Source organism: Rhinolophus sinicus, chromosome 14 (genome assembly GCF_057876585.1).
Source record: "Rhinolophus sinicus isolate RSI-liver-muscle chromosome 14, RSI-T2T, whole genome shotgun sequence".
In the NCBI taxonomy this organism is placed as follows: Eukaryota; Metazoa; Chordata; class Mammalia; order Chiroptera; family Rhinolophidae; genus Rhinolophus; species Rhinolophus sinicus.
The window spans coordinates 17,357,848-17,371,868 of NC_142514.1; the positions used below are offsets into that span (position 1 = coordinate 17,357,848).

General features: G+C 41.0%; 1 protein-coding gene across 1 annotated transcript in view; it reads left to right on the forward strand.

Annotated features, from left to right (window-relative positions):
• Nucleotides 1-14,021, forward strand: part of MACO1 (macoilin 1) — a 52,424-nt gene that overhangs the window by 29,320 nt on the left and 9,083 nt on the right. Inside the window, exons 7-8 of the mRNA XM_088790562.1 lie at nt 10,511-10,669; nt 11,995-12,177. Of these exons, the coding sequence (XP_088646688.1) occupies nt 10,511-10,669; nt 11,995-12,177 (342 nt within the window). The remainder of the gene's footprint in view (nt 1-10,510; nt 10,670-11,994; nt 12,178-14,021) is intronic.

Sequence of the window (14,021 nt, forward strand, 5' to 3'; positions counted from 1 at the left end):
GATGCATTAGAGCTGATGGTCCGGCTCGGTCTTATTTTTGGGAAACATGGTATTAAAGAGGAGGAAGTAACAAAACAGATTATCTAGTATGAACTCATTACAAAATAATGAGTGGATATAGTTCCATGTACACAGAAAATTATTTGAAATAGTATATGCCGAATGGTCAATTGTAATTGATTGTAGGGGATGTTTACTTTCTACATTGTTTATTTGTATATGGTTTAAATTTTTACACAAGCTTGTTATACCCATAATAGAATGTAACTTGACGAGGACAGGGACCTCCTTTTCTCCTGTCTGCCACAGTACACGGTGCTTGGCACAGAGTAGGTACTCACTGAATACTTGTTGAATGAATATTACCTTTGTGCAGGGAAAATATTACTGGGAGGTTGGGCCTCAGTAATTTCATTGACTGCAGTGCAACTCAAAGTTGAGTTGAAATTAGAAAACCTAAATATTGTGTTAGACCAGGCCAAGGACCAGATATCCAGGCGCAAACTATTTGTTGTTCTTGAGTAGGTTGTTATCGATTTTATTTCTGAAAAATAAAAAGACTTTCCTCTCTGTTCCCCATTCCTTGGTATTTCCCAGGAAGTTTTTAAATTCAGTACTCTGTCAGTACTTTTTTCCAAGCCTGTGCAGGAGGCTCAAGAACTTCTGGAAGTTAATAAGAGACAAGGGGAGAAAACTCTTAAGGGAGTGCTGTCGAAAATGCCATTTGCTCTGGCAGTGGGTTGGTTGGTCTTCAGGGCCAAGGAATCTGGCACAAGCCACTTCTCAGCCAGGAGCTGGAAGGAAATCTCCGTTTGCCGGGTCTTGTTCATCTTTCACGGTGGGTCTCGCTGCCCCCAGCCCTGGCCATTCTCTTTGTCTTTGTGGTAGCTGGAGGAGCTCAGATCCCATGTTTCTGTTCCAACTTTTCCTCCAAGGAAATTCCCCAAGTTAGAAAATGTTGACTGCTTATACATGCGTATCATCTCTGGTACTGGAGAGAGAACAAATTTGTTCTCTTTTGCACTGGAATACATTTTGCTGTGTGTTACGAATAGTTTGCACAAGAAGATCTGACCTTGGGAGGGAGACAGTGATTTGATGGTCGTGGCTTTACCCTGGCTGCTTTCCCTCCCTGTGCCCCCTGCACACGCAGAGCTGACCAACTACTGCTGCAGTGACTTGCCTGTCACCTTCCCCAGTGAGAGCTGGCTAACAAAGCAGGCCTTTCCACTTCCAGAGGTGCGTGTCATCATTTACTTGTAACAGAATCATTTCTAGCTGAGGTGAAATTTAGTAAAAACATATGACATTTTCAGAATGAAGATTATGAAACCTGGACACTTGGGGGATCTAAGTAGAGTAGATTAACACTTTGTATGCGGGCATTTTCCCGCCAAATCGCGTCGTAACGCGGGGCTTTTTTGACATTCTCTCGCCAAAATTAGACTTTCCGTAAAATATTCATATCTTTCGATCTATTTGATATTTTTCTATGAAACTTTCAGTGTTTTAGTTTAAAAAGAGGTCTCTATTTATTTACTTTGCAAAATTTTTGCCGGTTCCAACTAGAGGCGATATGACGAGTTTACTCGTTTCCCACAAACAATGTTAAGTGTGTTGGTTTTAGCTGCTACTAAATTATTTGGAAATTACTACATGGAAAAAATATGTAGTAGAGCCAGATTTCTGTTTAATAAGTTTAGTGAGCTAGTTTTTTCTCTGTGTAAACATGTGTTTATGTTTGCCTAGCATAACTTATTTGAGGGATGGAGTCCACATTAGAAACATTTTTATGTTGAGTACTGAGAGTTTATGCTAATAAAACAGGGATTTCTAGTAAGACAATTGGAAAGTTTCCTTCCTAGAGTTCAGAGGGAACTACTCTAAAACTTCGTGTTAAAATCTGAGTCAGAAACCCCGCTGGCACATAATGAATTGAGATTTCCAGCTGAGGGGATAGGGGTGGATTCCCCGAAGGGGGGAAATACTCCAAGGAAAAGGAACTCTATTCTTTAAATGTTACTCATGCTGTCATTTAGAAACTGGCTGTTTGAATACTTTGACAGCCAGTGTGGGTATACTTCAGTCTGTGCAAATCTCTTTGGGATCCCTTAGACCTTTTTTTCTAGCTAACTGGGACTCTCAGGATTAAAACAGGTTTTGGTTTCTTTTTTATGGGAAAAATGACAACTCTTCTCTCTCATGGGGTACAGTTCACCTTTCTTGGTAGGGTGCTGTAACAGATTGGAAACAGAAGCACAGAATCGTGAACTGGAAGGGACCATTGCCCTTATGCTCCCCCTGGCTCTAGAGCAGGCATTGCAGACTCAGACAAGTATGGGAGCAAGACGGCCAGGCATGAGGGGGCAGTTTGTAGTTGGCTTTATTCGTATTCAGTACTGCACTGGGCACCCTAGAGTTTGGGAACACATACCCTTCCAAACAGGACAACCAGTTGTGACCGCAGGGGATTGCAGGCCCAGTGTTGCTAAATCTGATGTTTTGAAGAGATGCCCAAAACAGCTATGTTTATGTGAAATCTCCCAGTTAAAAACACTTTTTTTTTTTTACATCATGTGGGGGAGGGTCAAACAAAACATGTTTATGGACCAGATGGGCGCACCAATTTGCAAGCTCTGCACCTGACCCTTCCTGTTATTCTTATATTGTACTCCCTATCTACCCCCAGCCCTACCAATCAAAACTTGACTCCTATAGGAAGGGCTTTTCTCTTAGGGAGTAGGTCCCATGAGCTAATCTGCCGTGTATTAATGGGACCTTTTTGCCTTCTCCTCTCCTTCAGTTTCTTGTGCTCCTGGAAAACACAGACCTGTTGACATCACCCCACCCCCAGTCAGAGACCACACCTTTATTGTTGACACCTGACCATGAGGCTTTCAGACCACTTAGAAGAAGAGGGGCAGCGACAGCCTTGTGATTAGAAAGGTAGTTTGTGTCTCTGGAGTTCCTCAGACAATTCAGTGCAGAGAACTGCGTAGGCCTCCTGTACCCAGCACTACTGGGATTTTAAAGCATAAAATACACTAAAACTCAGGATGTGGACACTAGTTAGTCACACACACACAGGCCAGGTGGTTTAGAATCGGGACCTCCCAGAACCATCTCTTGGAACGTGTATAATGTCAAGCTTGAAGTCAGAGCAATGCCTGCTCTCTTTCCTAAGGGAGGCCGAGCAGGGCGATAAACTGTAGCTCTAGAATCTTGATTTAGAAAAACGGTTGTTTGGGTTGGACTTGATGAATGGGAAGTAGCTGATGTAGATTTAGGAACCGAAGCGTTGTCTACTTCAAAAAGTTAAGTTCCCCTTTTTTGGAGTGACCTAAAAAGTTGGTAAAGTGAAAGAGTTGGATTTTCTCTGAGGCTTCCAGATTATTCTGAAACTGGCCTAGGACGTGGGCAAATCTAAGAGCAACAATGAACATTGAAAAGCCATGGACAGCAGATTAACAGCCTCCTTTTAAAATAACTTTTCCCCCAATTATAAAATAATAATTAAAATGTTAAAAACAAGTTATATATGTTAATTATATCCAACTTTGAAGATAAAGAGATGGCCACTATCTTAATATATAGCCTGTCAGTTATTTTTCTCTTACACGCATACATATGCTTTTTACAAAATGGAGTTCATTCCTTGTATATTGTTTTGTGACTTGTCTCTTTCACTGATTGTATCATGAGCATTCTCTCTCGTCATTGAATAGTCTTCCTCAGTGGTTGCATGTCAGTCAGACACATGAATATACAGTACATTTAATCAGTCTTCTGTTGAATATTTAAGTGTTTCTGATTTTTTCTTATTATAAATAATACAATAAACACACTTTTACATACTTCTTTGTGTATATCAGCAGTCCTCCAAATAAATGTCTGAGAGTAGGATGCTGCATCAACAGATATGAACATTAAAGACTTTTGATACAAACTATCAAATCTGACCAAATCCTTTAAGGATCTTATTAAAAATACTAATTCGTAGTACTCATAGCTTTATTCTTGAAGGGCTTCAAGAAATCAGTTTTCCATTTCCATAAATGACCAGTCATGTAAAAGTCTCTAGAATTCCTTTTCTGCATTTCTTCACTTACTTTAATGAAAATGAATGTCTACCTTTCGTGTTTGACAGATTAGGGAACAGAGACATAAGGTACTGTGTGATATGCTTTCACCTAGTAATCAGGTCATTGGGCTGTTGCTTATTTTCGGTTCCTTGTGCCTGGTAAGCAGTTGCAGGAACCACAGTGAGACCCGAGATAGCATCATCTCGCTATTTCTGAAGCTGTGGTTTATAGGATTTACTGCAGCAGCTTCAAGTCAGTGATGAGACACCTTCACGTTTTTATGTGAATGACCCATGCTGCCAGTCCCGTCAGTGTGAGTGACCTGGGGGGAAAGGAGGGGGAGGAGTTGGTGAAGAGGGTAAATAGTATTTCTTTTGGGGATCGAGCTTTGATTTATGAGCTCAGCTTTCTGCAGAGACAGCTGTGTGGTCCCCAAACAAGTCTTGTCTTGTATGATTAATGTATACCGGGGAATCTCCTGATGGAATTAGGTACCTACCAAGATGGAGCAGTTGTTCTTCATTCATTCTTTTCATGTGCGCCTGCCTTCATGATAAGCAAATACCCGTTGACTTCTATCTCCTTCAGCCACTATTTAAACTAAAAATCTGATGGCCTGCTGGAGATAGGTTGTTTCTGGAGCCTCATATGTCATCACACTGACCCTGTTCTATCTGCATACTGAGGATATGGACACAGAATCGGGGTTAGAGACATGGGTCTGGAAGGATTGGAACAAACTTTAGAAACACGGTTCCAGCTTCTAATTTTATAGTGCCGTCGGTCCATGGCTTTAAAGAATTTATAGTCTTTTTAGAAATAAGATACACAGGAAAAGATTAAAAACCAGAACAAATTAAAAAGCAGTGCAGGACAATGGTTTAATGCCAAACGACAAGTACCAACAGTAAGTGCTTTCAGATTTCAGGAGAGGGAACTTTGGGCCCTGAAGATCAGTGCCTCCTGCTGGAGAGTTGTTTAGTTTGTTTTTTTGTTTTAATTTTTTTAACTGGGCCTTGAAGATTAAGATTTGAAAACTGGAAGCCATTCCTCCCAGAGGGGTGCTATAATAAAAGGCAGAAGACGTCTGGAAACAAGGAGTGGGTCATTTTGGCTCATGTGACTGGTTTGTTAGAAAAACCCATCCTTCAGTCACTTGGCTGTATGATTCGGAGATGACCTTCTGAAGTCCCTTTTCTTACAGAGCAAGCGGAATTATAAGTTCTGTGTTGTCTCGCAGAGCCTACAGCGTCTCTGGCTATCTCTCTCGAGTTCAGAAAGAACCAGCAGAGCCGAGGCTCCTCGTCTTCCTGGTGGGCTCATGGGGTCGAGCCAGCAGCCCATAGAAATACACACTTAGGTAGTTTTCTGGAGTGGGCATGGAGTGTGACTCAGAGTATTTGGGGAAGTTAGTCATCCCTAGGAGAAAAGGTCTCCCTCTTTTTTTTTTTTTGCAGGATTTACTTCCTGGGGAAATTTACTGCTCCAAAGCCATCAAGTTCCTCTGTGCTGTCAGCCAGGCCTCATAAAGCCTCAGGCTTTATAAAACCATGAAGTTATTGGCATTACCCGTTGGAGACTTTCAAACTTTCAATGAAGTGATAGTACTGTTGGCTGTAATTCAAGTAATTCACAAAAAATGAGGACTACAGACATTTAGACATAAGTATCTTCCTACCTTTTCAGATACTTAAAAACAATACCCCTTTCAACTAAAAACTGACACTTGAGTACTGCTGTATTTTCTACCAGGTGTACTTCAAGATACTCAAAGATCCCTTTCCTACTTAGCCTGCCTGAAAGGCTAATGTTTGAGCTTCAGTCTTTTGGAGATTGTCCTTACTAAAATGTAAATCTTTTCCTATTAAAATTAAATAACTGTCAACCACTTGCATTGTAGTTTACCACAGTTGGGAGGGATGAGAGAGAAGATGAAATAGAGTTAAGGTTTGCAGTGGGTACAGGCAGGGATCTTCAGTTTGGCAGTTTTGCTTTGAAGTCAGCCCAGGCCGTCAGAGTGGAGACCTGGGAAAGTTCCACTCTAGATGGTCCCACCTCTTGCTTGTGAGCTAGGTAGTCTGCTGGAGTTCAGCCGGAGCTTCACAAGGTTAGAGGTTGGATGCTGTCTTCTAAAATTATCAGTAAAGTGGCTAGGAAAGGTGCCTGGACCTGAAAGCTAACTGTTTGAGTTGATTAGAACCCTGGCTTGCCTAACTGGGCAGAAATGGACATGTTTACTGGACACAGACTCCGGCTTTGCCATGGGCCCTGTCTGTATCCCAGGTGGCGACACCGTTGGGCAGCCTTTGTAGGGGTGAAAACGAGTACCACAGGAGTTGGGCAAGCAGGAAGTGTATTTATTTCCTGCCTAAGCTTTACCAAAGTTTGGTTAAGGTATGTCTGGCCCAATTTTTTTCTTTTTTTGGATGAGATGTAGCTCTTCTGGAGGAAATTTCCCTTTTGCCCCTCAATCTTCTATAGTGTAGGGAAGAGAATAGGATTTAGCTCTGATAAGAGGGGTCTGAGCTCATGGGTGAATTTTTTTCCTCCTTTCTTTCGATCCCAGTTTACTGAAATGAGTTGTAAGGGTTATAGACTATTACTTCTGCCTCATTTTCTTCTTGACCACTTGTTTCTAATTTAGGTTGCAGCTATTGATGCTTTGGTTAAATCCCATGAACATATTTGAAGATTTTGCATTAACCTCTTAGCACCATTTAGTCAGTACTTGGTTCTTCATATCAATAAATTACATATCTGTTTTACCTAGGAAATACCTTTAGTACCAAAGGGTTGAGTAAACCATAAAGACAAGTAGTAGTTAGCTGTCTAATAAATGCCCCTGGCACTTGAGTGGCTTGATTTAGTTCAGTTTAATAATTCACATAATTCTTTCAAAACTCATGCATACATTTTTCTATTGAGCATATGCAAAAATTGAGATATATCTCAGAAAATAGGATTTTGTAGTACCTCTAGACAGTGGAATATTATGCAGCAATTAAATTGTTGATGAGAAATTCCTAATGATATGGGAAGGTGCTTAAGATATGTAAACAGTATATGTGGTACTCGCACAAATACTAAAAATATTTACATGTATGAAGAAAAAGAAAGAAAAAAAGACAGAAAAGAAGGAATGAAATACAAATAGTGAATGATTCTGTCTGAAGAGGATTATGAGTTATTTACATTTTTGTTCTTTATGCTTCTCTGTTATTGTATGCAGTTTCTTTTATATTGACTGGGTATCACTTTTGCAATAAAAAAACAAATCTAACAAGAGATTGTAAATCATTTTACCACCTACCTCAGTAAAGATTTTAAAATATACTGAGCATTCAAGGTTAAATTAATGCTTTCTATAGATAATGAAAAATTTCCCCTCATAAATTTTAAGAATTACTTCAAATTTACCATTTAGCATTTTAAGTTATCTTACATGTCACTATGCAGTGCTTCTGTAGAGCAGTGTTTCTTAAACTGGGGAAAGCTGTTGGTAGGTAACTCACAGGTTTGATACAACTCTTTGGAAAACAATAATTCAGAGTTTTACAAAATTAATGGTAGCAGTTATGATACTCCTGAAGCATTTTAGTTCTATGTCTTGTGAAATTAAGTTATTTTATTTTTGAAAATAAACTTTTTATTCAAGTATGACACACATCCACAAAAGTCCGTAAATCTTAAGTGTACAACTTATAAATTTTCACAACATGAACATACCCTTGAAACCACATCATTTTCTTTTTGTTGTTTTGTGCTACTACATGTCTTTGACAAAATTTTCATAGTTCTAAATAAAAAAATATTGTTTAAGTGTTCTGTGGTCTCCAGAAGTTACACTCTAGATATTTTGCACTTTTTGCTCTTATAACTGCATTAACTCTGCATTTTTACGTTTTTTTAGGGAGCTCTAAACTTTCATTCAGAATATTGTTATTCTTAGTTCATGGTAGGAAAATTGGCTTTTATCGATTTTAAAAAGGCAAAAAAGTAATAACTGCGAATTATTGACGTATAGTCTGTGCAGATTTAAGTTTTCTTTCCTTCCCAACGTGGCACATGCTCTGCCCCAGTCAGCTGGTTGTGTGGAACTTGATTCCTGTGCCGCTGCATATGATACAGCTCAGGCTGCTAATCTGAAGAGACAGATCAGCAGCCAGCAGTAAGTGTGTCAGGCCGAGAAATCCTAGACCAACCTGGGAGGAACTTTAGAAATCATTAGCCTTAGATGGGGAAACTGAGTCCTGGAAGGGTACATGCCTTGCCCAGGGTCACAGAGTTGGCACCAGAGCTGAGTCCAGAATCCTGATCCTAACCGCTATTACTAAACCATGATAAGTCCCTATTTTCATCTTAAAACTCATCCTTTCTACTACAAATACAATCTTCAAACTGTGAAATTGATTTCTCAAGAAAGATGAATTACCTAACACGTTTCTCAGCCAAACTTCTTAATGGAGATAACCTGACAGCATCGACCTGTTTTGGAAAACATCCCTTGGGTTACTTCGGATGAATGAGGGATGGTGTGGGATGGTATAAATGCCAGTCTGTAATTGTTTAGAGCCGTTCCGGGAGGACATTCAACTGGAATAACCCTGGCAATAGGGAAAATGTGGCGTGATGTCGACTTGTGACCCTTCCCTGGGGAGTGAGCGGTGTCAGGAGACCCGGCAGTGCTTTTGGAACACAAGGTCTCCAGTCTGCTCCTGGTCACTGGACAGGGGACTGGCTACTGTACTTGGAAGATGACCATTGATGCTTTGTGACTTCTTGTTTTTGAGATTTTTGTTTTAGTTGGCTAAAGGTAGATAGGTAAATAAAGCTGTTCTTTGGTGGGCCCTGGGGATTTAGTGCTTAATGAAGCGTGTCTGTCAGGACTTAGTCTGTTGGAGCTGGCAGTCCCAAGGAGAGATCATCATTGCTCTCCAGAAATCCTGATTCTGTCGGTACGTTGTATTAGTGAAATGCACGAGAGTCTCATCAGAGCAAAGGGATTTTTGCCTACCTGTAATTTTGTAGGAAAAGGTGTCTTCTGAGTCTCATGTGGCAGCCCGTCCTGTCCACAGTCCTATCTACCAGACCCATTCTGTGCTTTCTCACTCTGTTCCCAGCGTACAAGCCTTCCTCAGAGGCCAGACTGATTGCTCTGTCCTGCTAGTATCTATGGCTGTTCCTGTCTTGGAGCTTTTGAGCCTGTTTTCCCCCTTGTTTAGAACGCCCCCCGCCCCCTTCCTTTCTGTTTCTCTAAATCTGCCCAGCTATCAAGGCCCAATCAGTTCCCATCTTCTCTCCTCAGAACTCACGTGGCATTTCTACCTATACCGTGCTGTGGGTGGTAGAGCTGCAGGTGAGCCTCCTGGTGAGGAGTGGACTCGAGCCAGAGTGCCTGTGTGACCTTGGGCTGGAAGCTTTCCTGAATCTAGATTTCCTCATCTATAAAAACGGGAATAATAATTGCACTTAGCCATAAATTATGCAGATTGAATGAATGCATAGTACTGAAGTCTGTAGAACAGTGGCTGGTACATAAGTTCTCATTTAGCATTATTACTCCTTCTAACATGTATTTAATCAGGGCCTTCCTTGTGTTACTGTTTAACCATTTTAAGTGTTGGTTGGACCCTAATGAAATTGTAAAGTCCTCTCATAAAGAAAGGGGCTTGATTTTACACTTTTTGTTGATCTTTTTCAGTCATACATGTGCACGTAATAGTTCTGCAATACATATCACTTAAAATGAAACTATTACTATATTAAAGAAAATGGAACAGAAGTAAAGAATTGAAGAGAAAAGAAAGGCTTGGGTTCACAGATAGAGTTTTCTTATGATACTTAGAGCACGGAATTTGTTCCTTTTTTCATTGTTGTTGAGTCTAATGAACCCTCCTGTCACAATCACCAGAAGTGTGAACATCATGTAGCAAGGATGTTAGCAATGTCAGGAGGTCGTCTCAGACCCTGGTTTCTTCTACGCCTGTGCTTGGGGGGAATCTGAGACAGTAGATTCTGATATATCAAAATACCTCAGCGCAGGTGGGTCCTGAGCTGGGTGTTACATTGCTCCCTTGCTGAGGGGCCCGGGAGCAGTTGGGAGGGACCTTACTCTTCAGCCACCGTCTGCCTGCCTTCCACTCTCCCTTTATTAGCAGCTCAAATACTCCTAAGTACCATCCTTACCCGTCAGTGTTCACAAACATTTGGGGGGAATCAGAAGTCACCCTGTGGTGGGAAGAGGTGGGGACCCAGGCAGAAGCACTCCATAAAGAGCCAATTGCAGACAGGAGTGGTGGTGACGCAGGAGCTGCCAGAGGGGGTCCTCCGCCACCCACCCAGCAGTCTGGGACTTCAGCCAGGGCTTCCCACAGAGCCCTGTGGGTGCCCTCCCTGAGATGAAAATGCTGCCTTTCTCCTTCTCCTAGGCTGGAACAAGACATTAAAAAGTTAAAGGCTGACCTGCAGGCCAGCCGGCAAGTGGAACAAGAGCTCCGCAGTCAGATCAGCTCCCTCTCGAGCACCGAGCGAGGCATCCGCTCAGAAATGGGCCAGCTCCGGCAGGAGAACGAGCTGCTGCAGAACAAGTACGTGGACCTTCGGGCCTTTGCTGAGCCAAGGGACCTCATGGTTTCTTTTGTTTCCCAGGATTGGAGCACAAGATTCATGATGACAAAGGGACCTAGCAGAGGAGTTTTTCAAGAAAATGTTGAAAATATTTAATTTTATACCTGAGATTCAACATGTTATAAAATCTATAAGGACTTATTTCAACAAAACAGTTTATTAATATTACTATTTTGTCTTCTCTCATTGAATAACTTGTTCTCTTAGTTTAAAGTACTTATTGAGCCTTTGTGATAATATAAGTAAAACTGACAAGAAGTATTTCTGCCACAATTTGAAACTTTTGCTCCTTTGCATGAAAGTTTCCAGAGGATTAAATCGACTCTATTTGTTTTGATTTCTGAAACTGAAAAATGACATTGAACTTTGATTTCATTTGAAGAGGCAGGCGAAAGGCCAGCTCTTCTTTGTGAATTCTTTCATGCTTTCCATTAATTCGTTCTGGAATTACTTCTTCACTCAATGTGGGTCTGTCCTATTGTTAAATCTCTAAGCAGTGTGTGTCTGCAGTAGTGGTTACTGTTCTAAACTTTGGGCTTTCTGGGCTTGTCCCATTGAAAGAAGAGTCCTTCTACATTTTTAAGGAATGTAACTCAAAAGCTAAAGCATTATAAGCAAATAGCCTTTCCATTGCTTCTGACCCACATATGTGATATCTCTGGCACTGATACTAGAGAACATCTCCTCTTTATTGCTATGAGATAAACTCACCTTACATTGATGTGTAAAGTGGAGGTGGTAGTAGGCAGGGAAGGGAATATGGTTGAAATTTCTATCTGAAATTAAGCATCCTGTGACTCTACAAGATCTATTTTGGGATGCTCAGAAAAAAAATGTCTCACAGCTGGAAAGGAAAGGCTGCAGCATAATTATATTCAAGCAAAGAAAGACTTTCCCCCTCCCACACTAGTTTCAGTGGGGTTGGTTCCATCAGCTGTTCCTTCGTTGAAGGTGCTTTGGGGCACTCGAATTAGTTCTGTCTGTCCCTCTGATAGAAACTTGTTTATCCCATTTTCTGAATTACCTTCTGTAGAATACCTAGCTTAATAGAGCCGAGGTCTGCTTCTGTATCTTGTACGGCAGCTTTTTTATCGGTGTTGAGGGATTGTTAAATAATAATGATAGTGTGTTTTCTCTGGGCACTCTGGGAGTTGACATTTATGATTTGCTGTTCAAACCTCCTGTTTCCTTTGGCCTTAAAATGATAAAAGAGGAGCCATGTTTCTCCAGGGGTTATAGTGGGCATTTGTAATTGTAAAACTTTATGACCATCATTTCTATATAGGTTACATAATGCTGTGCAAATGAAGCAAAAAGACAAGCAGAACATCAGCCAGTTGGAGAAAAAGCTGAAAGCTGAGCAGGAAGCCCGAAGTTTTGTAGAAAAGCAGTTAATGGAGGAGAAAAAAAGGAAGAAGTTAGAAGAAGCTACTGCAGCCCGAGCTGTTGCATTTGCTGCTGCGTCTAGGTATGTTCATGTCACCTGAGTGCTTAATCCACGGTTGGCTTTTTGTATACCAAGGCAGCCATGGGAATTTGATGCTTTGGGCAGGACTGGAAATAAACAATCTTTCACGGATGGATTGCTTTTAAGTGCGGTTTTATTAGCTGGCTTAAACTCCATCTGTGCAAGCTTGCGCTCTCTTATAACAGCCTCATCTCTCAGTGACCTAATCTGGGAAGTGAGATGGGGGAATCACCCTGCCTCCCACACCCAGGAGGCAAAGTGCTGCTCATGAAAGGGTTTGCGGTCACTTTAAGACCAAGTGCTTTGAAAGAACCAACCTGGAATTGTGTTCCCTTCATAGAACTATCATTGCTCCCTACTGTTAGGTGTGTGTTTCTGGAGTTTTTATCTTAAAATGGAAGAAAGGTTAAAATCGTGGTTCCCCAAGTACTGTGTACTGACTGCTCATGTCTTTGTTGGGTATCAGCACACTGTCAAATGAGCTGGAAAAGATGGGGAAAAAAAACGAAACATAAGTCACTATTAGGTATCATTGAATCTGTGGAGTAATGAAAATTAGGGACTACTTCCTATACCGTTGAAAAGTATGCAAGTATTCCAAACCCTGATACGTAACTGCCATCTGATTCCAGCAAGGACAGAAGGTAGTTAAGAGCCTTTTTATTTTGTTTTGGCTTCTACTTCTCTTTATCCCTTGTTTTTTTTCTTTCTTTGTTTTCTTGACTAGAGAAGTCCATCTATATGGTAGGGGTCAGTTATAGGTTTTACTGATACAGAGTGAGGGTAAATTATTACTATTTATTTCATTTTAAGTGTCTGTACAAATTTTATCTGTCTGATACAGTTCAACTCTAACTCTTCATTGAGTTTTGCTTTTTTGTGTTTGGTGTGTTAATAGCCTTCCTTTGGGTTCTAGCATTTGCAGAATAATTGATCAGTCATCCTTTTACCTCCTGGGAAGTTACAGCAGGAGAGAACTCTTTCTCCTATGTGATCCTGCCATCCCCCAGCATACTCTGCACTGCAGATGGCTGAGTTCACTTGGCCCATCAGCATCTATGCAGACTCACAAGACCTTTAACTAATCTGTCTAACCCTAACCTAATGTGGGTTTTTATGTTTGTGTATTTGTTTAAAGATTAGTAAGCATTTCCAAAACACTTAAGATTTGCAGGAGATTTTCTTGAACAATCTTCTAGTGTGGCTTTTGCTGTCCTTAATTCTAAATCCAGCACCTACCCTTTTTTTAAAAAAAAAATCCACTGAGGAAGATATGACGGTTCCTTAACCATATTGTTTAGTGTCTCTTATGCCAGAGAATTTTTCATCTATTTTGCTTCTAGTTAAGCTTATTTGTTTTGGTCTTATCTTTGGGTGGTCCTTGTTTACCATTACTTATGTACAGGCTGTTTTTATTCTTAAATGAATCTCAAGGCGTTAAGTCTCTCATTGGACCTTCCTGTTTGGTAGCAAAAGACACCTTTCTCCATCCGGCTGTTTCTGAAACCTGAACCCTTACTCAGCTTTGGACTGGCCACTGCCATCATCTTTTGTAGTTTGTCCTTATATAGCCCTGAGAAGCCGCCTAATGCTGTTCCCTTCTTTTTTGGTTTACTCCAGGCTTATGGCCACTTCATGACTAAAGAAAGGTGAAATTCCCAATGCACAGCCCCTCAAAAGTGAAAACAAAAAAATGAGCTCACTGCCCCCTGCTGGGTATGTCTAGCTCTGTCTTGCTCAGCTTGTGTGCATTGTCTCAAGTTCTGTGACCTCATGGGAAGCTGGCTAGGTAGGGAACCTGGGAAACTTTAGTTCTTATCTCAGTTCTGTGACCTACAAGCTAG